This window comes from Mus musculus, chromosome 11 (assembly GCF_000001635.26).
Source record: "Mus musculus strain C57BL/6J chromosome 11, GRCm38.p6 C57BL/6J".
Classification (NCBI taxonomy): domain Eukaryota; kingdom Metazoa; phylum Chordata; class Mammalia; order Rodentia; family Muridae; genus Mus; species Mus musculus.
The window spans coordinates 46603211-46629880 of NC_000077.6; the positions used below are offsets into that span (position 1 = coordinate 46603211).

At 42.9% G+C, this 26670-nt stretch overlaps 1 protein-coding gene across 3 annotated transcripts; it reads right to left on the reverse strand.

The window, feature by feature from the left end:
* Nucleotides 1-3799: 3799 nt before the first annotated feature.
* Nucleotides 3800-26064, reverse strand: Dppa1 (developmental pluripotency associated 1). Of its 3 annotated transcripts, none has more exons than NM_178247.3 (7): nt 26015-26064; nt 23709-23794; nt 22358-22415; nt 12940-12992; nt 9711-9822; nt 7237-7270; nt 3800-5756 (listed from the first exon to the last, which is right to left on the reverse strand). In NM_178247.3, exons 3-7 carry the CDS (start codon nt 22404-22406, stop codon nt 5654-5656), a joined length of 351 nt encoding a protein of 116 aa, NP_839978.1. In that variant the 5' UTR covers nt 22407-22415; nt 23709-23794; nt 26015-26064; the 3' UTR covers nt 3800-5653. The 3 variants fall into 3 exon arrangements, with proteins under 3 accessions (NP_839978.1, NP_001156830.1, XP_017170109.1); XM_017314620.2 differs by having other exon boundaries at nt 5248-5756; nt 12940-12989; NM_001163358.1 differs by lacking the exon at nt 23709-23794.
* Nucleotides 26065-26670: the final 606 nt, after the last annotated feature.

Consider the following 26670-nt stretch of genomic DNA (forward strand, 5'->3'; position numbering starts at 1 on the left):
TTCTGTTATTATCCTTTGAAGGGCTGGATTCGTGGAAAGATATTGTGTGAACTTGGTTTTGTCGTGGAATACTTTGGTTTCTCCATCTATGGTAATTGAGAGTTTGGCTGGGTATAGTAGCCTGGGCTGGCATTTGTGTTCTCTTAGTGTCTGTATAACATCTGTCCAGGCTCTTCTGGCTTCCATAGTCTCTGGTGAAAAGTCTGGTGTAATTCTGATAGGCCTTCCTTTATATGTTACTTGACCTTTCTCCCTTACTGCTTTTAATATTCTATCTTTATTTAGTGCATTTGTTGTTCTGATTATTATGTGTCGGGAGGAATTTCTTTTCTGGTCCAGTCTATTTGGAGTTCTGTATGCTTCTTGTATGATCATGGGCATCTCTTTTTTTATGTTTGGGAAGTTTTCTTCTATTATTTTGTTGAAGATATTAGCTGGCCCTTTAAGTTGAAAATCTTCATTCTCATCAATTCCTATTATCCGTAGGTTTGGTCTTCTCATTGTGTCCTGGATTACCTGGATGTTTTGAGTTAGGATCCTTTTGCATTTTGTATTTTCTTTGACTGTTGTGTCGATGTTCTCTATGGAATCTTCTGCACCTGAGATTCTCTCTTCCATTTCTTGTATTCTGTTGCTGATGCTCGCATCTATGGTTCCAGATCTCTTTCCTAGGGTTTCTATCTCCAACGTTGCCTCGCTTTGGGTTTTCTTTATTGTGTCTACTTCCCCTTTTAGTTCTAGTATGGTTTTGTTCATTTCCATCACCTGTTTGGCTGTGTTTTCCTGCTTTTCTTTAAGAGCCTGTAACTCTTTAGCAGTGCTCTCCTGTAAATCTTTAAGTGACTTATGAAAGTCCTTCTTGATGTCCTCTATCATCATCATGAGAAATGTTTTTAAATCTGGGTCTAGATTTTCGGTTGTGTTGGGGTGCCCAGGACTAGGTGGGGTGGGAGTGCTGCGTTCTGATGATGGTGAGTGGTCTTGATTTCTGTTAGTAGGATTCTTACGTTTGCCTTTCGCCATCTGGTAATCTCTGAAGCTAGCTGTTTTAGTTGTCACTGTTAAGAGCTTGTTCTTCAGGTGACTCTGTTAGCCTCTATGAGCAGACCTGGAGGGTAGCACTCTCCTTAGTTTCAGTGGGCAGAGTATTCTCTGCAGGCAAGCTCTCTTCTTGCAAGGCAGGTACCCAGATATCTGGTGTTCGAACCAGACTCCTGGCAGAAGTTGTGTTCCACTCACTAGAGGTCTTAGGATCACGTGTGGAATCCTGTGTGGGCCCTTGCGGGTGTCAGGCGACTCAGCTGGCAAGGTAGCCGGGGCTCGAGTGGAGTGGAAGGGGTTTGTGCCCCAGATCAAGCCCGGGTAGCCTGCTTCCCTATGTACCGCAGTCTCAAGTTCCACGCGATTGGATTGGGGTAGGCGCTGTGTTCCACTCACCAGAGGTCTTAGGGTCCCGTGGGGAGTCCCGTGTGGGCCCTTGCGGGTGTTGGGCAAGACTCTGCTGTCAAGGTAGCCCGGGGCTCGAGTCTCGAGTCGAGCGGAAGGGACTTGTGCCCCAGATCAGGCCCGGGTAGCCTGCTTCCCTATGTACCGCAGTCTCAAGTTCCGCGCGATTGGATTGGGGCAGGCACTGTGATCCACTCACCAGAGGTCTTAGCGTCCCGTGGGGAGTCCCGTGTGGACCCTTGCGGGTGTTGGGCAAGACTCTGCTGTCAAGGTAGCCCGGGGCTCGAGTCTCGAGTCGAGCGGAAGGGACTTGTGCCCCAGATCAGGCCCGGGTAGCCTGCTTCCCTATGTACCGCAGTCTCGAGTTCCGTGCGATTGGATTGGGGCAGGCACTGTGATCCACTCACCAGAGGTCTTAGGGTCCCGTGGGGAGTCCTGTGTGGACCCTTGCGGGTGTTGGGCAAGACTCTGCTGGCAAGGTAGCCCGGGGCTCGAGTCACGAGTCGAGCGGACCATAATTTTCTACATATACTCATTGTGACTGATTACTTAATAAAAAACTGAATGTAATACATTGTGACTTTTGCACTGCTTGAAAGATTTTGCTGGGATGTATAAACTGTGGGTGAAAAAGTAAAGTTGTTGAATCCTTGCTCCAAGTACCCAAATACCCAATGTGTGAATATTTGTGTATGCATATATGTATGTGTGTATGTATGTATGTATGTATGTATGTGTATGTGTTTATGAGAGGTTTTCTAAGTTTGATTGTTGGAGCTTTGCTTCATCCACCAAGTGTGTGTGTGTGTGTCTGTCTGTCTGTCTGTCTGTCTGTCTGTCTATGCATTCATGCATGTCTCAAAGAGTCTCTTCCTGGCCTCAGGAAGTACTTTGATGACTTAAGAGAATTAAGCCTTGTTCCCTCAGAGAACAGTCTGCTGAATGATCAATTATCTACTCTACACCCCACCTCAGTTTACTGTGTAATGGTAAAACTGGTCTTTGATACCCAGACTAGCATGGAACTTGCTAAATCAATCAATCTGGACTCTAGTTTGGGAATTTCCTGCCAAGCTCCAGGATTAGAGACCTGTACAATCTTAACTAGGATTTCAACAGGGATATCTGCTGCCTCGCAAGTCACATAATCATTGGTACAGTCAGTCCTCCTCCAACAGGACAGCCATAGTTTTCCCTTTAAATCTGTGATGCATTACTTGAAGAAATAGACCCACCCACACCTCCCTCACCATCTTGTCTTCCCTTCCTCTCTGTCTTTGGTACATGTATATATATATAGTCAAGGGTGGTAAGAATGCCTATATGCCCTGCAGTTACATTCTACCTACCTCTAGGGAATTTTTGCCTGTGTGCTTGAGCAAATGACACTGTCCTTGGTCACAGTGTGCCAATGGGGTGATTAGCACTAGTGAAAGAAATGTGTTAGATTAGAAATCCAGCAGATATCAGTTAAGGGGAATTTCTACAAAGGAGATATGTCCCTGACAATAAAGAATGTGACTCGATCCGACCATGGGACCTACTGCTGCAGGATACAATTCCTTGGTCCAATGAATGATGAAAAATTAGAGCTTAAATTAGTCATCATCAAAGCAAGTGAATAGACTTTTCGATGTCATAGGTGTCCATCAGGATCCTTGTGGGTCATGATACTATAGAACCAGAGGATTCTCACATCTGACTTCCCTAGCTGCAGCCCTTGGGGTGGGAAGGGAATTAAAAGCCCTAATGTCTGAAGGCCAGTGGTGTAGCTTCCACATGTTTTCAAACTCAAGGATACAGTCTACAGAAGGGGAAGAATGGCTTAGACCAGAGGTTCAAGACCCTGACTGATCATTAGCATCACCTGGAGAGTATCACGTTAACAAGTGCTCAGGTCCCACCCTCAAAACAGGACCATTATCATCTCTGAAGTCACTGTCTGAATTTTCTCCTTTAACACTAATCTCTGCCAGGTACAGGCAGGACTGTGAACCTCTGGGTTGTGCAAGTTTGTTGTGGAAAGTCTATCTGTATATATTCTTTTGTTATAAGATTTATAGCACATGGGCTAGGGATGTAGCTTAGGGTAGACTGTTGACATTGCATGAGAGAGGCTAGGATTAAAAGTGTGTACCACATTGCCTTGCCAAGCAAACCTTTTAGGTCACACTGGGGTGAGGGAAAGGTACCATGTGTTAGCATTTGGCCTGGGGACTTGGGTCAGGGCAGGTCTGTTGTTTTCTAGGTCTCTGTCTCCTCCTCCATCCAACAGTGATTATACAAACCTGTTTCACAAAAATGCCCCATGCTTTGAAAATAATTTTGAAAAGCCACAGGTTTTACCAAATATCATGTGACCATCTTTTCATTTTAAAAAGATAGCCAGTTATCCATGTCTTACTGTTGTAGGAATCTTGCTCAGATAAGAACTCAACACCACTGAAAGGGGAAGACAGGAGCTAGCACTGGTGACCCACAGCCAGCATGGCTCCCATTAGGCTTCCAGGATGGCTCCACTTGGTAGTCTCATGTTTTGTTTCTGCTTTTCTTTTACTGAAAATAGTCTTTTCCATACAATCTATTTCTGTTTCTCTGTCCCCAACTCCTCTCAGAATCTCCCCAGAACCTCTCATGCAAATCTACCCCCTTTCTCTTTCTCATTAGAAAATAGGCATTTAAAGTATAATTACAAAATAAGAAATATGGGGCAAGTAAGCAAAATTTTACAGAAACATATGCCAGTCAGCAGTTTGTCAAGGTTGTCAAGGGCAACGGCCCATTGCTTCAGCTATTCCTTCAGACTATTCTGTTGCAGGTAACAAGTGAAGCTGTGTTTGGCAAATGGACATTACAACTGATTCTTTAAGTAAATAACTAAATACATAAAATACATTAATAAATCAGTGTCTTCTTATCGGTCATTTCTACCTTCTTCTACTTTAGTATTTACTGTTTAAATCTCATTAAGTTTAGATATTTGTGTACTTATGTGCATGCATGCCTCTGTGTGTGTGTGTGTGTGTGTACATTTGCCATTGAGGACATATGGAGACAGGAGGACAACCAGGGGCACCAGCACTCAGGAGGAAGAAATCTCATGTAAAAGTTAATACTCCTTTGAAAAGCAGGAATTCTAATCAATCAAAAAGGCAATGCGGATATCAATACAGCAGCCTTTGTTAATTCTTAGCAAAACCAGATAGTTTGCTGATTGTTTCAAACTGATTCACTATAAAAAAATATTTTGTTTTCTGAAATACATTTAAATATAAACATGGCCTGTAGACAATTAGAAACTTAGAACTCTACATGAAACCAGTGGTAGCCCCAAACATTGTCCCACCTGCAACAGGACTTCTCTAAGGCTGAGACCCTGAGGCCCCCTCGCTCATCTTCCCTTCCATTTCTGCTTTGTCTCCTTCTAGCTCCTAACTCAGAGCTCGGGGAGTGAGTCTAGGAACACCGAGCATCAAGGCAGAAGTGTAGTGAAAATAGCTCTAATGAACTCAAGCCTGTGCCCCATTATCCTCTTCCCAGGTGTCTGCCTGGTCCATACTCACCATGGTAGCCTCTCCTGACAGAAAACACACATTCTTATCCTAAGATCAACCATAGTACACTGTGTCATATTTCAGGAGCCATTAGAAAACATAGACGCCTCTAGACTCCTTTCTGTTTATCTACCAGACAAATTAAACCCGTAGTTCCCATGACTTAAGCCCCTTTGGGGAAGGTGATGAAAATAATGTTATAAGTTACAATAAAAGAAAGGAAGCATGATAATGAAGTACTTCAAAATTAAGTCTTGCCCTCCCCACTTGCATTTATTTATTCCTCCCCCGTGCATTTATTTATTTAATTATTTACATATTTTAATTTTTAAATCGTATCCCTCTCTTCTTTATGGGTTTCATAACTAAGTTGAAGTCCCTTTTCTGCATTACCAATGATTTTGTCTCATAGACACAACTTGGGGCATCTAAAGCACACAGGAGATTCTAAGCTGTTCCTGTTTGAGAGAATGCTCCCCAGTGTGTGGTAGGAATGAGTCCTATATGAACAATGACTAGGCCTATGAACAGCGAGAGGGACGCCCTCTCCACTGCTGCTGGCAAATTGGAACACGCTATGAACTGACACAGAGAAAATATAACAGCATGGTCAGGTGACATTCTTTCTTCTGCAGTCTTAGGATGATGGCCCCTCAAATGGCAACTGGAACTTTGATAATGTCGACAGTGTCTACAGCTTCGGGTTGCTCTGCACTTTGAAAAACTTCATTCTGAAATCCATGGAAGACAACCGAGCTGAAGAGAGAGTTGTTAAGAAAGGAACATGAAGGTCACTTTTCAGATCTGAGCAGATTCTTTTCATTCATGATTCAGCTTGAGTGAATTTGGGGCTGCAGAATCCCCACTCACAACAAAACTGTAACAGTGAATGAACAGTCCCACACAGAAATGTGGTATTAAATCATAGAAAAGTTTGCTTAATAAACATCAGACAAACTAAAAAAAAATAACATTAAAATTAAAAACGAAGTTCATATTAGCATCTATCCATCTACTCATGTAATGGAAACAAGAGTGGCAAGTTTAAAAGGCAGATATATAACACCTAGTGGAGGATTCTAATCAGGATGTCCATTCTGGAACAGGACTAAGAACTGGGTGGCTCCTGTATTTCAGCTTAGCACTGTGGTCCTAAGGTGAGGAGGTGACCCATGCTACATCCCTGGTAACCAGAGACAGGCCGGAGAGACCCAGCCCCACAAAGTGTTCTCTGACCTTCTCAGGTGCCATGGACTTTACACACAAAACCACACCACCGCAACTACCGCTAAAACTAGTTCCCAACACAATAATTAATAAATTCCTGCTAAAGAAAAAAATGGTTTTGAAATCTGCATACTCTAATATTAATATAGTGTGGGAAAATTGGTGAAACAATAAGCATTTCCTTTCCACAGGGAGCTGGTTGTCTTGGAAACAACTACAAAGACAACATGCATGACACACACTTGCATACAGCACGTGCACAAGACATCAGGCCCCACAGGGAAAGTCAATGGTTTGAGAACTGCTGGGGTCTGGGTTCTAGCCTTTCCCATCTGCTGTGAGTGGAACATTTATTGCAAATAGTCATGGTAGACTGGGATTTGAGCTTCTAGAGCTCACAGAGGAGCAAATCAAAGAAGGAAACAGACTAACTTAAACTCATGGGTGGGCTTTGGACATTGTGGATTTTGCCATCTGTATACTGGCCCTCTCTACCACTGAAATGTAGAACCAAAATGAGCATCTCCATTCAGCCACAAGAGCACCTGTGCTGAGGATTACAAAGAAGTGGGGACAAAGCTTTTCTGTGCTTGGGTCAGTGTCATGTGTACAGGGATGGAAACAACATAGGGTCAGAAAGCTCAAATGGTGCAATGTGACAATTGACACAAATCTGTCTTCGGGTGATTATTTTGAACTCATCTTAGTATTTTTTTTGTAGGTTTTCTTTTTCTTTTTTCCCCTCCTCATTGAAGGAAAGAGAGAAAATATTGTTTGGTGGGGAGGGAGGCAGTGCAATCTGAGAGGAGCGGGTAGACAGGAAGAAACATGACCAGAATATATAATATAAAAAACAATTTGACTAAAAATAAGTAAATAAAAAAAGAATGGGGAGAAGGAAGGGGTGAGGGAGAAAGAGAAGGACACAAGGAACAAAAAGAAAGAAACCAGGGGAAATCTTAAAGACTGCATGTTCCTAAAGCAACTGATACAACCCGGGAGAGCTTACCTTTCTAGAGTCTTCTTTTTTCTGTGTCTGCACTCTAAAATGGGGTGGGGAGAGTTGGGAGGAGTTGAAAGAAAAATTAAACATGTCATCAAAAAACGTTCATGATATTTTCTTCTAATCAGGGGCATTGCGTCTGTTTTTAACTGAACCAATCATTCTCTGGTAACCATGGGCCCTGTAGTATCCATGTATCTGTAACCAAGTATCGTCTCTGTATTCATGGCTTCCTGCATTTACCAACATAGCATTCCTAACACCCAAGAGTGGCATTGGTAAATAATCTTTCTCTGGAAAATAAGTGAAGAAATCTAGGTTTTTAAATTGGCTTGTGGAAAATGGACTCTCCAAGTGATGTGAGACACAAGGGTCTCCTAATGGTCCCATCCATCATGACCCTATTAAAAGTGTCACTAAGGTAGCAGTTCAGGTATTGACTCCTTCCATAGTGTAACTCAGGAGATGTGTGCCACCACCTACTCTTCACCCTCCCCTTCCTGTCAAAGACATTGAAACTCCCACTAACCACCCTTTCTCTGAGGAGAATAAAACCTTTGGACTAAGCAAAGGAGCATATTTGTAGTATTTTATGCAATTTTTTTTTTTTGAGAAAGGGTTTCTCTGTGTAGCCCTGGCTGTCCTGGAACTCACTCTGTAGCCCATGCTGGCCTCAAACTTAGAAATTCGCCTGCTTCTACCTCCCAAGTGCTGGGATTAAAGGCCTGCACCACCACGCTTGGCACATTTTATGCCATTTCTATCCCCCTCATTTATATATTATCTTACTTTTGTAGTCTAAAATAGCAATGAAATATGATCCTTCTGTCTCAGCAGACTGAATCCTGGGATAATAGGTTCTTACTACCAGGGCCAGCTTAAATAGCCATTATGAACAAGCAAGTTCTAAATGTTAAAGAGAAACATCCTAAAATATGACAGGCATATTCTCATTTTTAAATTTCTGCCCAGTCATGTGAAACAGGAGAGGAATGATCTCATGTGAGGCATCTCAGAAGGTTGATGGCTCCCATTCTTACCCAGAGAATGGGCTACATACACAGAAACACCGTGTGTACTCCCACAAGCCCTGTAGGAAAGGGCCATGCAGGCTTGACTGCCACCCACAACAACCTCTGTTTCAGTGTTAGCCATGTAGTTTCCCATCCAGCGTCTTATGTGCCTCCTCTATTAAATCTGTTCCAGAACATTCATCCCTGCTTTAGGGGACAAAACCACATCCCAAGGCTAAGATAGAACATACCATGGGTCTTACCATGGTCTCTTTTGTTCCAGATCACAATCTTGGACAACAAATTCTTGTACTATAGCATTTAATTCCTTTTTCTTTAAAGATTCTCTCTGTCTCTGTCTCTGTCTCTGTCTCTCTCTCTCTCTCTCTCTCTCTCTGTGTGTGTGTGTGTGTGTGTGTGTGTGCATGAGTACCTGTGCACTAGAGTCCAATCTGTAGGCATCCAGGGGGATATGGCTAGAGTCAGTTGGGAGACACCCACCCAGGAGCTGGAGTGGTACTCAGTAAGATCAATACATGCTCCTAAGTGCTGAACCATCTTTCTAGTCCCACATTCATTTTTTTTCACAGAAAATATGATTTTAATTTTTTCTTGAGATGTCCAATTACTGAAATATAAAATGTATGCTCTGAGACCACAACGTAGATGTGCTTAGATGTCCCATGTTGGCCTCTGTTTCATAAGTTCAGCGCCACCCTAGGATATATGAGACCCTGTTTCAAGGAGAGAAACAAACAGTGGTATTTAGGAAAAGAACCACCAGTGTTTATGCTTTACAGTTGTGTGAAACAGGAATCTTTATGAGATACTGTAACAGTGGTCACTGGGCATGCTCTGTGTTTTAGAAGTAATATCAGGGCTTAGAAGGACCTAAAACATCCCTTGGGATCCAGAAGGGTCTCCAATATGTATCATGGATTCAGGAACACAGAGAAGTCATATAACATGTAAACCCCATGGCATGCGGAATCACATGAGACAATCAGAGTGTTTGAGAATCCCTGCTCTAGTTCCTTGATCTGGGAAATACACATGAAACACACTGTCTTCTCTCAAATGCTACATAAGACAGCAGAAGTGGTATCTTGAAAGAGATGTGGAAAGACACCATTGGGCAAGAATAGCTGTGGAGTCATCACTTTCCCATAGTCAAAACCCAAGCTCAGACGCCATGGCCACTGCACTGCTTTAGATCAGCGGTCTCCTAAGAATGTGAGGCCAAGCTCTGAGCTCTCAGACAGAAGCAAGGGACCCCTCTGCTTTAGAGTTAAAGGCCCAGCAGGAGCCCCACTGGGCATGCTGGCTCGGTGCATTTAAACTGACTTTGCACTCTGCTATAGAAGTTAAACAATTTGCTCTGCCAAAATTCCTTGGATTTTGTGCTTGTTTATGTCATGGAGACCCAGACTCATTCTTGCCATTGGGAACGTTGATAAAGTCACTCACTTATGATAGTCAGGGCACTTGCAAGGAGGATCAGCAATGCAGCAGACACAGAGATTCCAATATAGAGGTCCTTAGTGGAGATCTTCAGGGAGGGTTGTGTTGGGATCACTTCCTACAGAAATATCAGTAATTGGAGAGGCACCAATTGAAATGGGCAGAAAACACATCCCATACCTCAACCTAGACTTTTCCTTCTATTGCCAGTGACTAGTACAGAATATGCAAGTATGTGGTCATGCACTCCTTGGTTTCCACTATTTGAGAGGCAGAGGCAGAGGCAGAGGCAGAGGCAGAGGCAGAGGCAGAGGCAGAGGCAGAGGCAGAGGCAGAGGCAGAGGCAGAGGCAGAGGCAGAGGCAGAGGCAGAGGCAGAGGCAGAGGCAGAGGCAGAGGCAGAGGCAGAGGCAGAGGCAGAGGCAGAGGCAGAGGCAGAGGCAGAATATCTGAGAGTTCCAAGAGAATCTGGTCTACATGGTGTTTCTGGCAGCCAGAGCTATGTAGAGAGATCATGTGTTTAAAAACAACAACAAAAAAAGAGCATGCAAGTAGAAATCAAACAAGTTGAATTAGTACTAAGCTGTGAAATTCTAGACAATACAACTTCAAAGTGTCTAGGAAGAGGATTAAAATGTTTTTCTATGTGACTTGAGGTGACAACAAGGTTGCTTATCTTAAGTGACTATATCTGCATTAATATATCTGCAGTAGGTTATTATTCTATTGAGAAAAGCAATGGCTGCTTTCTAATTTGATCCTCTGATGTCACCAGAGTTTGCTTAGCTGAGTCTGATCTTTCTTCATAGACTCCTAGATCCTACTTGTCCTATAAAATGCAATTCTGGATTCTCTTTTTCTCTTACCCTGAGACTGTGCCTTACATCTCACTATAGCCACAGCTAGCTTAAAACTCTACATGTAGATCAGGTTGGTCTCTAACTCAAAGATGCACATGCATCTGCCCCCTGATGGCTGGAACCAATGCCCTGGTCCTCCAGCCATGAGGCAAGATCTACATAAAACCACTCCGGAAAGTTGCTTATGGATGCAGTCTGATTAACACCATGTGATCAGACAGAAATGCAAAATCCATCCAAATGCCCTGGAGCAGGTGACCAGGGATTACCATGTTCTGGAATAACCATGAGACAGACTGGGCATCACATTAGGCCCTGTCATAGCTCAGCACTGATCTACTCTAGCCCTAAGCAGACAAGTGAGAGATGGGTTCAATTGAGATCAGGACTTTGCCCATGTATGAGCCTCATTGTTGGATCACAGCCCCAGCTTCTCTGCTTAGTTAGTGAGACCAAAGACATGTTAGCTCAATTCTGTGTGCTCTGTCTTATGGCTACAATCGGCATGTTCAGTAGGACAAGAGGTAAGTTACTCCCAGATACTTCTGACAAATACTGTTGTGAATATAAAATAATGTTTGTAAGTTTTGAGACAGGGTCTCATGTATTCTAGGTAGGCCTACCACTCACTATGTAGCCAGTGTGATGAACTTCTGAGCCTCCTGCCTGCACTGCTGAGTGCTCTACCCACTGAATATTTACTTTATAGCATTTCCTGGTTGTAAGGCGCAGTGGTAGCTAGCCTTTCTCATTCATCTTCACACATCTTTTCAACCTTCCCAGGAGATGGAGTCTGGGAAGCTCATCTGCAGCTTCAAGAAGCAGGCTGCTGGTGCTAAGCATGGCTGTGCACATCCGTGGTCCCGGGAGGAATAAAGCCAGGAGGGTCATGAGTTCCTTATCCTTCTCAGCTCTGTAGGGAATTCAAGGCCAGCCTGGTCTCCAGGAGCCCCTGTCTCAAAAACAAAGAAATCAAAAAACACCAGCACACAAAGGACTGTCTCTGTGCCCAGTTCTCCATGTACTGTTTTCTCTGCACCTAGAGACAGCCTGACAGCTGCAGAGTCCAGATTTTTCTACTCCTTATTTTGTATTTAATTCTAAGTTAGTTCTTCTTGCTGGTAAAGACAGCTGTGTGCAGTTAACTGTGCTCAGGTTCAACTGTGTCATGCAGGACTGTGCTAAGTCCTGCACAAGTCTGCTCAGTTAACAGTACTTTCACAGTGGCATGATGGTTTTTTGATATTTCAATTAGATACACAAATATGATATGTTAATTTATTCTCTTTTGGTTAGCTCATTCTTTTTTAAACCTAAATTTTAACCGTATAAAATAAATTGATCTCTGTGTCTTTACCTCCTCAGTTGTTTTATAAAGTATCATTTATTGGGTACAACTAACAAGCCTGCACATCAAAATGAACTTCCTAACATCCTTTTTAGATTCAATCTTTTCTTTTTAGTGAATTTATTATCATATATTTAATGGGTGTTTTGTTTTTTTTTTTTTTTTTGAGACAGAGTCTCACTATGTAAACCAAGATGCCCTGGTAGTCCAGGCTATCCTCAAACTTGGTATCTCTTGTTTAAGCTGCCTCAGTCCTAAAATGAAGGCATAAACAACCATGCTTGACTATTTTTTTCTTCTATGTAGCAGAGTTTTAGTCTAGCCATGTGGAATGGGATCATATCCAAACACCTTCTAGGTCTGTGTGATCCGGCTGGAGCATAGACATGCTTTTAATACCAAGAGATAGAGACAGATCTCTGAGTTGAAGCCTAGCCTGGTGTAGAGCAAGGTGTAGGTAAAGAAAAGCTTAGGTGCAGGCAGGCTTGTACTCGCCTTTAGCCCCAGCTCTCAGGAGGCAGAGGCATGCACATCTCTGGTTCTAGTCAGCCAGTTTGGTTGAGTCAGTGAGTTGAGAGGTGATGCAGGGAGTGGAATTCATGACAGTTCAGTTCATGGAGTTCCCAGGCAATTTTTACAGGGACAGTTTTACAGAGACTAGTTGTACAGAGAAGATTCTAGACATGGCTGAAAACAGACCAAGCCAGAGAATGAGAAGGAGGAGCTAGAAGATTAGAACAGATTGCCAGAGTTATGTAGTAAGCCTGGAGAGGATTTTGAGTCTGAATAGCTGAGTTAAACCAGCCAGGCAGAGGTGAGAAAGAGCTAGGAAGGGCGAGGTTATTCAGAAGTAAGCCTCCAAGGCGACAATTACATAAGGCGAATAAAAGTTACTTTTACATCTCTATTTCTTCCTTTTTTTGAGACAAAAGTCTGTGAACTAATTTGACAAAGTGTCTAAAGGCAAAGTGATTGCAAGAAGACAGACATGTGAATCTCACTATTAACACACAAAGGATTGTGCTTACAGTGTGATTATTCCAAGGGTCATGTGAAAATGTCACAGTGGTGCTCCAAACTGCTAAACAAGAATGGAAATTAATTGTTATTTTCAACAGGTCGTATTTTCAGTACAGAGATTATATATATATATATATATATTCATACCAGCTTCTATTGAGAGTTCAAAGTTAATAACATAATCAAATACTATAGCATCCGAGCATCACACTAAATTCTTAACATTTTACTAAATTTCTCTAAGAAGTTGAACTTCTCTCTCTCCCTCTCCCTCTCCTTCTTCTCTCTCCTCCCTCTCTCTTTGTCTCTCTCTGTGTCTTCTCTGTCTCTCTGTTTGTGTCTCTGTTTCTGTCTGTCTGTCTGTCTGTCTGTCCATCTGTCTGTCTGTCCCTTCCTCTCTTCCTCTCTCCCTGCTTTTTCCCACCTCCCTGGGGAAAGAAATACATGTACATGCCACGCTCAGCTACATATTTGGGTGAACCAGAGAACTTCTTTGTGGAACAATTTAAGGTCCTACGTGAGCTGAGGATGGTAAATGCAGGAAGGCCACACACACATTGAAAAGTCAAAATGACTCCACTCAGAAGGAACGGAACTACCACAACATCCAACATAGCTTGTGTGTATTCTCACCTAACATTTATGTTCCTTGACTTGGATCAGTATTACTTTAGAAATCACCTGTAATATGGTCCAAAAGCCAATGTGTCTCCTATGATGTGAGGCTCAGGATGTGGTGTGGCAGGAGAGTCAGAGAACTCCATGCATAAATCAGGGTGTTTATGAGACATCTATTTTTGGAACAGATTATATATTGTGTGTTTTCTAAAATCTATATGCACATAATTCTCATTCTTTTGGGTAACAACAATAAACAGATGTTTACATCCTTACTGGGAGACGCTCAGTTTCATTTTATTCTTGAAAAGGCACTCATCAGGTGGTTATACATGTCTAATTCTACAAATGACAGACATTTCTGCTGGCAATGCACATGCAAAGTGCCCATACAGTACATGGAAATACTACAGGTCTATGGAAATCCCAACTACTTGTAAATCTCATTACCCAGCATGGATAAATTTGGAGAACTTGGCCCTCCTCAGTTCCCACATTCCTGTGTTTATATTTTACGCTATGTGAGCCCTTCCAAGGAGGCAAAGGCAATGAGTGACTAGGTTTAGGTAACATCTGTAGTCTAGGTTCTGTTTGCGACTTAGGCCTCTAAGTCAAACCTTCCAGAAATAAGAGTAAGTGACTCAGTTATGAAATATGATAAAAATTTTAATTTAACACTGACAGGCATGGTAGCAAATGCTTTTTACCACTAGGGGCAGAGGCAAAAAGATCTCTATGACTTCAAGGCAAGTATGGTCTGCAAAATGAGTTTCCAGCCAGACAAGTTGAGATCCTGTCTCAACAAAACAAAATTCAACTAGTAGCCCCCCAGCAGCTTATGCCATTTAGAAATGACATAAAATGCCATTGTCATTTCTAAATCTCAGTTTTCAATTAAGTTGGTAACTTATCCATTTTCTCTAAACTCAGCCCATGAACCCCATCCTCTTAAGCATCAAAGACTAAGTATTGAAAGGTTCTGTCAGGGCTGGAGAGATGGCTCAGAGGTTAAGAGCACTGACTGCTCTTCCAAAGGTCCTGAGTTCAAATCCCAGCAACCACATGGTGGCTCACAACCATCTGTAATGAGATCTGACCCCCTCTTCTGGGGTGTCTGAAGACAGCTACAGTGTACTTACATATAATAATAAATAAGTCTTTAAAAAAGAAAAAAGAAAGGTTCTGTCAACCCTGAGATAGCCTCATTGTTTATAGTGTGTGTTAGCCACCTGGAACAAATTGTTTGGTTTTGATTTTGGTTTGTTTGTTTGTTTGTTTGTTTTTTGTTTTGTGTTTTTCTCTAAAATCAGAGTTGTAACCTAGAGCCCTCTGCAAACTCAGGTTGTAGCCCAGTCCTTCAGAGTCATCCTGGTTGATATTCCCACAGGCCAATGAGAGACAAGGAAACCAATACCTACTATCAGATTGCTCTAAGAACAACAACAACAACAACAACAACAACAACAAAACACCATGATCCTTTTGTCCCTCAAAATCCAGTCCTACTCCACTGATGGATGGGTTTTGGAGGCTTTAAGTCTCCCTCTAACAGCTACCTCTTCACTTCTGGATGTAGAAGATTTGAACCTAATCTTGTCTTTGCATGTCAAGCTTTCCCCCATTTCTAACAATCTATCAATTGCTATTAAGTGTAAATTCATATGTTTCAGCATTTGGAATACAAACATTATGGTGTCGGCAAAGGATATGCATAATTTTTATGTTAAATTGTGTTCATATGTAAATGTCACCTGTGTATGGGTTTCTGCATTTAATTGCAGATGCTTATGGAGACCAGAGACAATATGTCCCCTGAAAGTGGAATTACAGGCTGCTCAATGTGGGTGTCTGGAGCCAACCCAGGGTCTCCTTAAGGACAGTACTTGCTTTTGGGTATGGAGCCATATCTCCAGTCCACGTGTGCACATTGCAAATCACTAAAGACTATAAACTCAATGTATATAGTATCAGAAAAAAAAAACTTTTACATTTTCTGTCTATACAAATATTCTAAGTTTCTTGAAGCAAAACTTTGGAAAGCATTAACTGCCCCTAAAAATGGAGACTGAAGTCTTCTTCAGTGAGTATTTGAGTGTAGACCAAACATCTTTGCCCAAGACAGGAGGCCTGTCCCTAGAATTAGAAGAAACAGCTCCCAATTCAAGTGAACAGGGACAGAGTCAGACACTTTCTGTCTTCATAAATTCCACTATGAACTTTCTGACTCTGTGTCATGTCCTGTCATGATTCAACAGGGGCAGATCACAGCTATATCAGTAAGAGTTGTCTGAGAGTTGAATACTGCATCAGAAAGTATGTAGTATACTGCTCAGTGCTCACTCTACTTAGGTCTCAGCTGGATGGCATGATTTCAGAATAGATGTAAAGCATCCAGAATGCTCTTACCTGACCCTCGCCCCCAGCCACTCCTAAGTTTTTCATCAGAAAGTTATGCCCCACTAACCTAGATCCCTACCATCCTCATCACCTATCCTAGATCAACGATCTACCTAAGTCTGGCTAGTAGTGAATCTCCTGGGAGTCTGATAGAGATGGGTGTCTTCCATCTTAAGCTCTTGCCCAGCAGAGATTGCACATAAAAAGGTTGGGGAATCACAGGAATTATGAAGCTATTGTTTGGATCCAAGTTAACCTGTTCACCTAGATTGTACTTTTAAGACTGCCTTGCCTGGGCGGTGGTGGCACACGCCTTTAATCCCAGCACTTGGGAGGCAGAGGCAGGCCAATTTCTGAGTTCGAGGCCAGCCTGGTCTACAAAGTGAGCTCCAGGACAGCCAGGGCTACACAGAGAAACCCTGTCTCAAAAAACAAAAAACAAAAAACAAAAAACCAAACCAAAACAAAACAAAAAAGACTGCCTTGTTGTCCTGTGTGTCTTATAGCATCTCACGAGAAGGACTCTGAGCCCTGGAACACATAGGTTTCACCTTGTTTGTGAGTAGGCATGTGTGCAGGTGTTGGAGAAGTGCTATTCACCATGTTTCTCTTATACTGGGGAAAAAAAGCCATAGAAGACTGTGTCTACTCTCTATCCAAAAGTACTAATTCTTTGTGTTGGGCTTTGCATGGGAACTTTCATGGGATGACTAGGTTAGTTAGCCTTCAGCTATGATGCAGTGCTGTATGCTGTGTCCTCCCAGGACTGGCTGCATTGAATATGCTGAGCCTGTAATTTGTGGGTGAAGTCAGTCATTTACCAGTGAAAGGTACAAAATCTCTCCCAGCCCCCATACCTTCTCTATATCACAGATGCTTAGAGACATCTGAGGATCTGACTCCTGCCATTTATAAAGTGTTTCCATAGGAACCTGGGCTCAGTTCTCATCTCCATGTTGTCAGTGCAGCTGCCTCCTATGGGTGAGCCTGTCTATTCTCACCCTCCCTGCCATGTCCTTGTTGGTCACTGACAAAGAACAGAAGCTCAGGAGAGGAGCCTCTGCCTGGGCGCAGCCCCTCACTGCTGTGCTATGGAGCAGGCACAGCCTCTCATTGCTGTGCTATGGAGCAGGTGTAGCAAAAGACTCTTTCTTCTTGCTCAGCTTTCCCTTGCTTTCATATTGATTTCTTCTTGAAAGCACACAGCACTGTATCATAGCTGAAGGCTAATTAGCCTAGTTGCCCCATGAAAGTCCCTATGCAAAGTCCAACACAAATAATTGGTACTTTTGGATAGAGAGTAGACACAGTCTTCTATGCTTTTTTTTCCAATATAAGAGAAACATAGTGAATATCGCTTATGCAAATATTTTGGTACAAGGAGTTTCAGAATTTGGGTATTTCGGAATTTAAAAAAAATTTATACATGGCTTACAGATGGTACTCAAGTCTAAATATGGATAGATGTAGCTTTCATATGCATACAGTTCATATTCATAGCTTACATGTACATTTATAAACCACTGATAATTCTGCATATAAATACTTTATGGAACTCAGTTTTCTAGGTGTTTTTATCAAGGCAATGCCCAAGAGATTTTATAGCTTGAAGTACTGCATATTTGCTACTGGGCAATGCAGGTTCAACCTGTAACTCACAAATCAGGAAAATCAGAAGTGCTGTATGAATCCAAATACTGTACTGATGGTCTGAGAGTGCACAGAGATCCTAGACAGGAAGTAACAGGAAACGGTGCCTGGAAGAAACAGTGAGTGAGGGCTCCAGCTGGAGCACACACTGCTCTGCCGGCTGTCACGGTTCCCCGGAAGCAGCAGCAGTCACTCCTGACTCTGCCAACTACAAAAGAAAACCCAGGAACTCGGACCAACTGCTCTGAACACTCTTCTCCTTAATGGATGTGATGTGAAAAATGTGTTCACCTGTTACATGCAGGAAGCTAATGGAGGTAGGGCTCAACCCACTTCTAAGATTTATAAAAGTTGTATTTACTCACTTATTTTCATTTCTTGCTCTCTTTCTTCTCCCCTTCCCTCCTTTGTTTGTATGTGCGCATAATTTTCCATGGGCAAAGTGTTGAGGTCAGAGGTCAACTTGAGAGAGCTGATTCTCACCTTCTAGCAACCAGCTTGCAAGAATTGAACTCAGGTAATCTAGCTCAGTCATGGGCACCTGTTCCCACTGAGCCATCTTGCTGGCCCTCACTCCCCTTTCCCTTAAAGGGACACCTAAGTAATGGGTCTATTGGGTTCAGGAACCAACAACTAGGTGTTGAGGGGCAAGCACTCCTGTCACTCAGTGTGAAAGATAGTGAGGGCAACACAGCAGGCAATGGGTGTGGCTGAGGTGCAGTAAATCTATTCATACCACTAGGTACAAACTATTCACACAATTAGATTCAAACGATTAGATTGCTAGTCCAATATAATGTATGGACAGAGGCATGAAAGCAATTCAAACCCTCCCTGAACAGTAAAAATTTAGTGGAGAAAGAAGCAATCATGCAAACAACAACAACAACCCTCCCCCCAAACAACTGAAAACCAAGAAAACTGAAAACCCTAATCAAGAGGTCAAAATGGGAACAACAAGCAGAAAGAAAACAACCATCTCAGGAGCTCCTCTTTGCTTGCTCTGTGACATTTTTTCTCCCAGGTAGATGGGAAAGTGCATTGGAGCTGATGAAGGTCCCGGGACAGCAGAAGAGTCAGCTCAGAGTGCTTAAGTCATGAGAAATTATACAAAGTGGTTGTTAGGGATCAGATAGCATCTCTTGTGGGCCCAGTGAGGAGCCAAATAGAGGACTTTTAAACACTGACGAGTGAAAGAATTTCTAAGCTTGATAACAACTCACTATTAATGATTCCAAGCCGCTGTGCACAGTGACACGGGCTTTGTTCCCATTAGTCAAAAGACAGGTTAACTCTCTAAGGATGATATCCTCCAGATACATCCATTTGTCCAAGAATTAGATATGCACCCACTGATAAGTGGATATTAGCCCAGAAACATAGAACACCCAAGATACAATTTGCAAAACACAAGAAAATCAAGAAGAGGGAAGACCAATGGGTGGATATTTTATTCCTCCTTAGAATAGGGAACAAAATACCCATAAAGGAGTTACAGAGACAAAGTTTGGAACTAAGACGAAAGGATGGACCATTCAGAGACTACCCCACCCGGGGATCCATCCCATAATCAGCCACCAAACCCAGACACTATTGTATATGCCAGAAAGATTTTGCTGAAGGGACCCTGTTAAAGCTGTCTCGTATGAGGCTATGCCAGTGCCTGGCAAATACAGAAGTGGATGCTCACAGTCATCTATAAGACGGAACACAGGGCTCCCAATGGAGAAGCTAGAGAAAGCACCCAAGAAGCTGAAGGGGTCTGCAACCCTATAGGTGGAACAACAATATGAAGTAATCAGTATCCCCAGAGCTCATATCTCTAGCTGCATATGTAGCAGAAGATGGCCTAGTCGGCCATCACTGGGAAGAGAGGCCCCTTGGTATTGCAAACTTTATATTCCCCAGTACAGGGGAATACCAGGGCCAAGAAGCAGGAGTGGGTGGGTAAGGGAGCAGGGCGGGGGGAGGGTATAGGGAACTTTCGGGATAGCATTTGAAATGTATATAAAGAAAATATCTAATAAAAAAAAAAGAAAAAAAAGGCAGAAAAAAAAAAAGAAAAAAAAAGGACAGGGGCAGTTGGATTAGAGAGTTTCCAGGCACCCTGATCTACTTGAGTAGAGAGCAAGGCCATCTGTACCGCACAGTGATATTCATCCTCAAAATAAAATAGATAAATAAAAAACACAAGTAACAACTGCCAAGACGGAACAATTACACAGTGATGTTTAGAATTAAAAAAAAAAAAATAGGGACAAGTTAGTATTGGTTCCTATTGTCACTGTTAACTCTTAGTAAAGGACGTTAGGAAACATCACCAAAAGAAATCACATCCTCATGATTCAATTCCTTTGAGAGGACAGATTTAGCCAGAGCCAGGCTGACTCCATGACTGGCCACAAACTGACAGTTTGGGAGACTAGGCCTAAGTTTCTGTTTCCCACAACTGGAAAAGTCCAAAACAAGTGAATTCCAGGGAAACCCACCCCTTACCAGCAACCAATCAGGAAGTTGTCCCACCACCTAGCCTGAACCACCCTCACGGGCAGCCAATCAGGAGCTGTAGAAGCTGCCCCGACATCCTTGCTTGAGCCAAATATAGCTAATCAGCAAAAGTTCCCAAAATCCCCCAGAACCTTACCAATTCCAAAGGCATCTACCCCTAGAGTTAGAGCCAACAATTCAAGGGAAAGAGATGTAAAAGTCTCACACTTCTACCCTAACAGGCATTAAATTGACCCTGCAAAGTCCACACATCTGTCTTTCGTCCCAATGTCTGGTGGACAACTTCATTTTAGGCTAGCCTGTAACTCATAGAGATCCATCCAATTCTGCCTGCTAGGATTAAAGGTATGCACCATTATCTCTGACTTGTAGGTTGGTTTGAAGACAGGGCCTTGCTCTGTAGTGCAGGCTCTCTTACTATCCTCTGGCTTCCGACTCCAAAGAAAAGGGACTACAAGCATCTCTACTGACTCTCAAATATTTTAAAAATTTAAAAATTCTGCTTCCTGCAAAAGATGACCTTCGAAGGTGAAGGCAGGAGACCAGTGAAGTGAAGACCAACCTGGCCTTATGAGACCACGTGTCAAACCACTCCTATCCCTCCCCTCAATGCTATTTAAAAGAAATCTTTCACTCTTCATCCTTCTCTCTATAAAAAGAGCAGAGCCCAGGATGTGTGTGTATGTGTGTGTGTGTGTGTGTGTGTGTGTCTGTCTGTCTGTCTGTCTGTCTCTGTGTGTGTGTGTGTCTGTCTGTCTTTCAGCATTGATGGTGTAAAGGCAGAACTTTGCTAACTTCAATGTCAATTTTCAGATTGACTTTTGTTTGTTCATATGGTTTTCATTTTTTTGTTTGTTTGTTGATTAGTTGTTTGTTTTTTGTTTTTTCTTGTTTTGTTTTGGGGTTTTTTGTTTTTTTGTTTTTTTTGGTTTTGTTTTGGTTTTGAGACAAGCTCTAACTGTGTAGCCTTGACTGACCTCAGTATTTAGAACACTCTATATAGAGCTGGCTGCCTGAATTCATGGAGATCTGCCTACCTCTATCTCCCTAAAGGTGTGTACTACCAGGCCAAGCTCAGAATGGGTTTTATAAAAATAACCCAGAAGGGGTGAGCTTTTGTGATCAGTCCTCAAAGCTTATCCTAAACAAAGAGAAACCAAAACCAAAACCTGAAAAAGGATTCCTTTGTATGTGTTGATAACATTACAGAAACTGAACAAGATTCATCATGTGAGACCACAAAATCAGAATATTAAATCAAGGATTAAATCATGCCTATTTTAAAGCTAGCATAACAACTTTTTGGTGTATCTGTTGAGAGGATGGACCGAATTCCCTATTACCAGGTGCTTCCACATGAGGGGACTCTGAGGGCTGAAGATGCAGCTCAAGGATGCCATGCTCATCTGGACCACACCAGCCCCTGGGTTGGATCCCAGCACAGGAAGAAAGAAACAAGCAAACAACACAGAACAGTGAACTGTGAGAGTCACTGGGCGGTCACTACATTCTTGCCTAGCCTGGGTCTGGCCTGTGTGTTTGGGACGGGTCTGAGAAAGCACGGTTTTTGTTGTATGAAATAAGTGTGTAATGGGTTTGTACTTCTCCCTGGAACACTCATCGCTCTAATTTTACTAAATACATTTTTTTACGTTCACGAATATAATACATACTATCATAATAAAATTATACAAATGTATGTTAAGAATTAATGACTTCCACAGTTCCACTTGCTAGAGATTAGATTGTAATATCTAGAATCTGTATGAGATGTAGGGGCTCCTACCTAGATCTTAGCTGTTGAGGTGTAGCAAGGTCATTTGCAGTTGTCTGTCCTATATTTGGACAACCAAAGCTACCTTGGACCTTGTCTGAAAAGATTAATATGCAATTAACTGTTTGAAACTATATCATAAAATATTTTCAATTAGTATTTTAATTAAACAATTGAAAATGAAGGCTTTTCCAATGGAATATGGGCCAGTTTCTGCAGCCCTCCTGTAGCCCTCATGCATTGCCGATTACATGCACACACATGTACTCACCCTTACTTAAATATTACATCCATGTGACAGTCTTGTGGGTCTTATATTTGAGCCATGCATTTTGAAATTCATGGAGCTTAACAAATATCTTTGTGGCTACATCTTCATCCTGGTTCTTTGCTCACTATATAACCTGTACTCTGCCCCCAGGGAATGTATTTGTCTGAACCCCCATCCTCCCGGGCATCCCCCACCACCTCTCACTTACCTGGGAGAAGGAGTAGGAGGCCTGAAATGAGGACTTGAAGGGACATCATGATGGTGACCTGCAGGACAATGAGGAGACACTCTGGTTGGCTGTGGCCCTCACCACACTGTGTCTGAGAAGGTCTCATCCTGACTGTCTGAATCACATAGGCTGCTCTGCTGGGGCCTCCTGTCTTCCAAAACACTCCTCTTTCCTGCTCCTTCCCACACATAGCCTTCAGTCTCATTCTGGTCTCAACACAAGGAAGACAGTAAGCAGAAAAATTGAAGTCAGGGAGAAGAGTCTGTTCCCCTGGTAGAATGCTAAGCAAGGAGCATCCGTCTCATGGCCATACTTGCCCTGTGGTTGACTGCAGGCTCTTTCCGCTCAGTAGCCACAGTGGCTAGTCCCAAAGTCTCAGTCAAGTTCAATATTAGAAACATTGACTGAGGAAAATGTGAACCACTGGACCTATGCACATTGTCCCACAGACGTCAAAGACAAGGGTTTTGAAGGTTTTAACTTAGTTCCACTGTCAGCACTCATAGAGCAAGGCTGGGGGAGGATCCAGAAGTACTACTCTCGCCAGGCATGGTGGCGCATGCCTTTAATCCCAGCACTCGGGAGGCAGAGGCAGGCGGGTTTCTGAGTTCGAGACCAGCCTGGTCTACAGAGTGAGTTCCAGGACAGCCAGTCTCAAAAAAGGGGGGGGGGCACTCTCACTAGAGCAATAACATTCGGCTGCTACAACAGACCATTGGTCAAGAGTGCCAACTGCTCTTACAGAAAACTTGAAAACTGGGAGAGGTTCCCAGCACCCTGGTTGAGAGGCTCATAGCCACTAACACCTGAGATACACAAGCATCAGACATTGCTTAGACAGCTGTGCTCACATCACCACAAACATATATATATACATAAACACACATACAGATACATAAAATTAAAAATAATAAACATAAATCTTTTAAATGATATGCGTATAATAATTTTAGTAGCATAGATTTATAAAAATTCCAAGGTGTCCAGCTTAAAATAGAAAATAGTAACATAAGACTACAACTTTACTCATTTTATATATTTGTTTACTGTTTTTAACAGAAAACATGAGTTTATGACTCCAGCCTCTATCAATGGTTAAAGATGTAGCTAGTTATGAGGCCATAAGAAAATCTGGTTTATATCTAGACTATTGCATGCAACACATACATAGAAAATATATAGAAAATAATATTTGTTTAAAAAACAAAAATATAGAATTCACTGTTTCCCGCATGGATGAACACATGAACAGTGCTGATAAACTACAAAGAAAGCATCCAGCAAGGCCAGGGAGCTTCAGGGCCGTGCTGGAGGGCAGGGGGCAGCTTACCCTGCACTGTCAGGCTGAAATGTCTTCTAACACTGTCACACAGAAGGGATCTGAGCAAGGCTGAAGAGGGTTAGCCAACCAGAAAGCTGTGAGGGGAGAAGAGAGAGAGGGCAAAGGTTCAGATGCAGGAGAGTGCCTGTGACAGGGGAGAGGGCAGGGCAGCTGGGACAGTGAGGAACAGCCATGAAGAAGAACAGGGGATACAGCAGGGACAGGGCTCAGGAGCCACTTTGTGGGGACTTTCCTCTCCCCAAGGACACAGAGAGCCACTGCTGGGGTGTGGGGGTCCCAGGAGCTGGTGCCCTCTGAGGACTGCTGTGACTGCTAGGCTGACAAGCAAGGGCACCTTAGAGTCTTTGCAGGAGTTCACTGTGGAAGAGACAACAGAGAGCAAAGTGGTGGAAGGAATCAAGACTCTCAGTCTGTGGGCTCAGAAGGCAGAGCACAAGGACTTCCTGTAGGCTGGGGGTCTGCAGGGGATGAGTTAGGTACTCAGGCCTGAGCTGTGCATGAGGGGAGGGGCTATCAGCGGAGGAGGGAAGAGCCTCTCCCACCACAGGGTTGGAGGAGATATCTGGGGTTTGAGTATGTTATTATGAGATACATTCCTGTCTCAAAACTGACCTTTAACCCCTAAAGCCATGCCTCCATTTCTCAAGACGGACGGAAAATACTTGTTAAGATGCTAAGTTTTCTTTCCCCTTTCCTTTCTAAATGATAAAACTATCAGTATGGGAACTGGGTGTATGAGATGCTAGACAGTTTGTCTCGTGGGTATGAATTTCTAGTTCAGTCTTCCACATCAGAACAACCAGGAACAGTGGTGTCTGCCTGTATGAAATTCAAGAACTTTGGTAGTGGAGGGTCAGAGGATCAACGTAATCTTTAGTCACTTGTAATGTGGAGGTCAGACTGAGACACCTGAAGACATGTCAAAATCAAATGAAAATATAAGACAGAGTGATGTGTGTGGACCATATTAGCAGTCAGTAGACTAAGAGAAGGAGATTCCAATGTGATCCAGGCCAGTCTGGGGTACAAAATAAGTCTCAGCTCGAAGAATAAACAGAAAGTATAAACAATGTGTGTATTTGCATGATTTGAAGATTATTGAAACAAGGTATTGATTTCTCCATCCCTCTGCCTCAACTCTTGGATGATTTTTTTTCTTTTGACAGAAAGGAAGAGGATTTTTGCTGAGGAATGGAAGTAAAGGGTGTCAGCTTAGACATGAGTGGGGTTCAGGGGTGTCTGCAGAAGCTGTGGGTGGATGGCTTCCTCAATGAAGGAAGATGCTAATCAAGGACCAGAAAGATGGCTCAGTGGGTGTACTGGCTAGTTTTGTGTCAACTTGACACAGCTGGAGTTATCACAGAGAAAGGAGCTTCAGTTGAGGACATGCCTCCATGAGATACAACTGTAAGGCATTTTCTCAATTAGTGATCAAGGGGGAAAGGCCCCTTGTGGGTGGGACCATTTCTGGGCTGGCAGTCTTGGTTCTATAAGAGAGCAGGCTGAGCAAGCCAGGGGAAGCAAGCCAGTAAAGAACATCCCTCCATAGCCTCTGTATCAGCTCCTGCTCCCTGACCTACTTGAGTTCCAGTCCTGACTTCCTTGGTGATAAACAGCAGTATGGAAGTGTAAGCCAAAAAATCCCTTTCCTCCCCAACTTGCTTCTTGGTTGTGATGTTTGTGCAGGAATAGAAACCCTGACTAAGACAGTGGGTGAAGTCACTTCATCCTGAGCTTCATACGTTTAGTCAGATCCACAAAAAAAAAAAAAAAAAAAAAAAAATCAGTCCGGCGAGGTGGCGCACGACTTTAATCATAGCACTTGGGAGACAGAGGCAGGTGGATTTCCGAGTTCGAGGCCAGCCTGCTCTACAAAGTGAGTTCCAGGACAGCCAGGGCTGCACAGAGAAAGCCTGTCTCGAAAAACAAAACAAAACAACAACAAAAAAAATTTTCCTTGATAGTTAATCAGCTAAACGACTTCCTAGTCATAGAAAAAAAAAAAAATCCCAGTTCTAAAAGCTGTCCATGTACTTGCACTGGCAAAATATCATCACATAGTCGTCTATGAAAACCCATTATTCTATTCAAACATAGATTCACTTTGCAAGAATCCACAGAACCCTACTGGATGGTTAAGTTACTCTAATGTTTCAGGGCTCAAGCACCACTGTTTAATGTCCCACGTTCAACCCCACATCACTTCTCACGTAATTCCACATGGTACAGACACTCCAAGGAACACTATCCTGACTCTTTCTCTTCAGCATAAGGCAGTAGACATCCCCACTTACCTGTACTTAGGGGAAAGTGACTTCTTGCTAGTCTCTCCTTCTGGTCATCTGCTGCCCATGAACTCTTCAGAGCTATTTATGGATGAAGACAAGTCTCTCTTGTAATTTCATCCTTATCTCCTGGCCACACTCTCACCTGTTCTTTGTAAAAACTGAGTCTCCAGTTCTCCAACCCACCCACTAGATAGCATCTGCTCACTGGAATAAACATTACAGGAGCGCCTGTGAGAGCATCACTAGTGTGCCCTGGGCTGTTTTCCATCTGCACCAAAGATCCTTACTTTAGATGTGACTGTAAGCCTGGGGGACTTCAACACCTGGACCAGCCCTCTAGATTTATAGGAAAATAAACTGCATTCCAGAAAGCAGAATGAACTGGAGAGACCAGGAATTCCTGGAATAAGGGCAGAAGGGACATCTGTCTCTTGTTATACTTCCTGGAAGGCATTAACTAACATCGTTCTAACCAATGTTTACTAGGAGCCCATAAGAATGGGGGAGTTGAAAAAAATAAATCTAGCTCATAGACTCTGTTTCCAAAGTTTAGGGAGTGCAAGCTATGGTGGTGCACTCCTTTAGTGCCAGTAATGGGGAGGCAAGAGAAGGTGGATCTGCATTGTATGGCGGCATGGCTATGCAGAGAGTTCTAGGCTGGC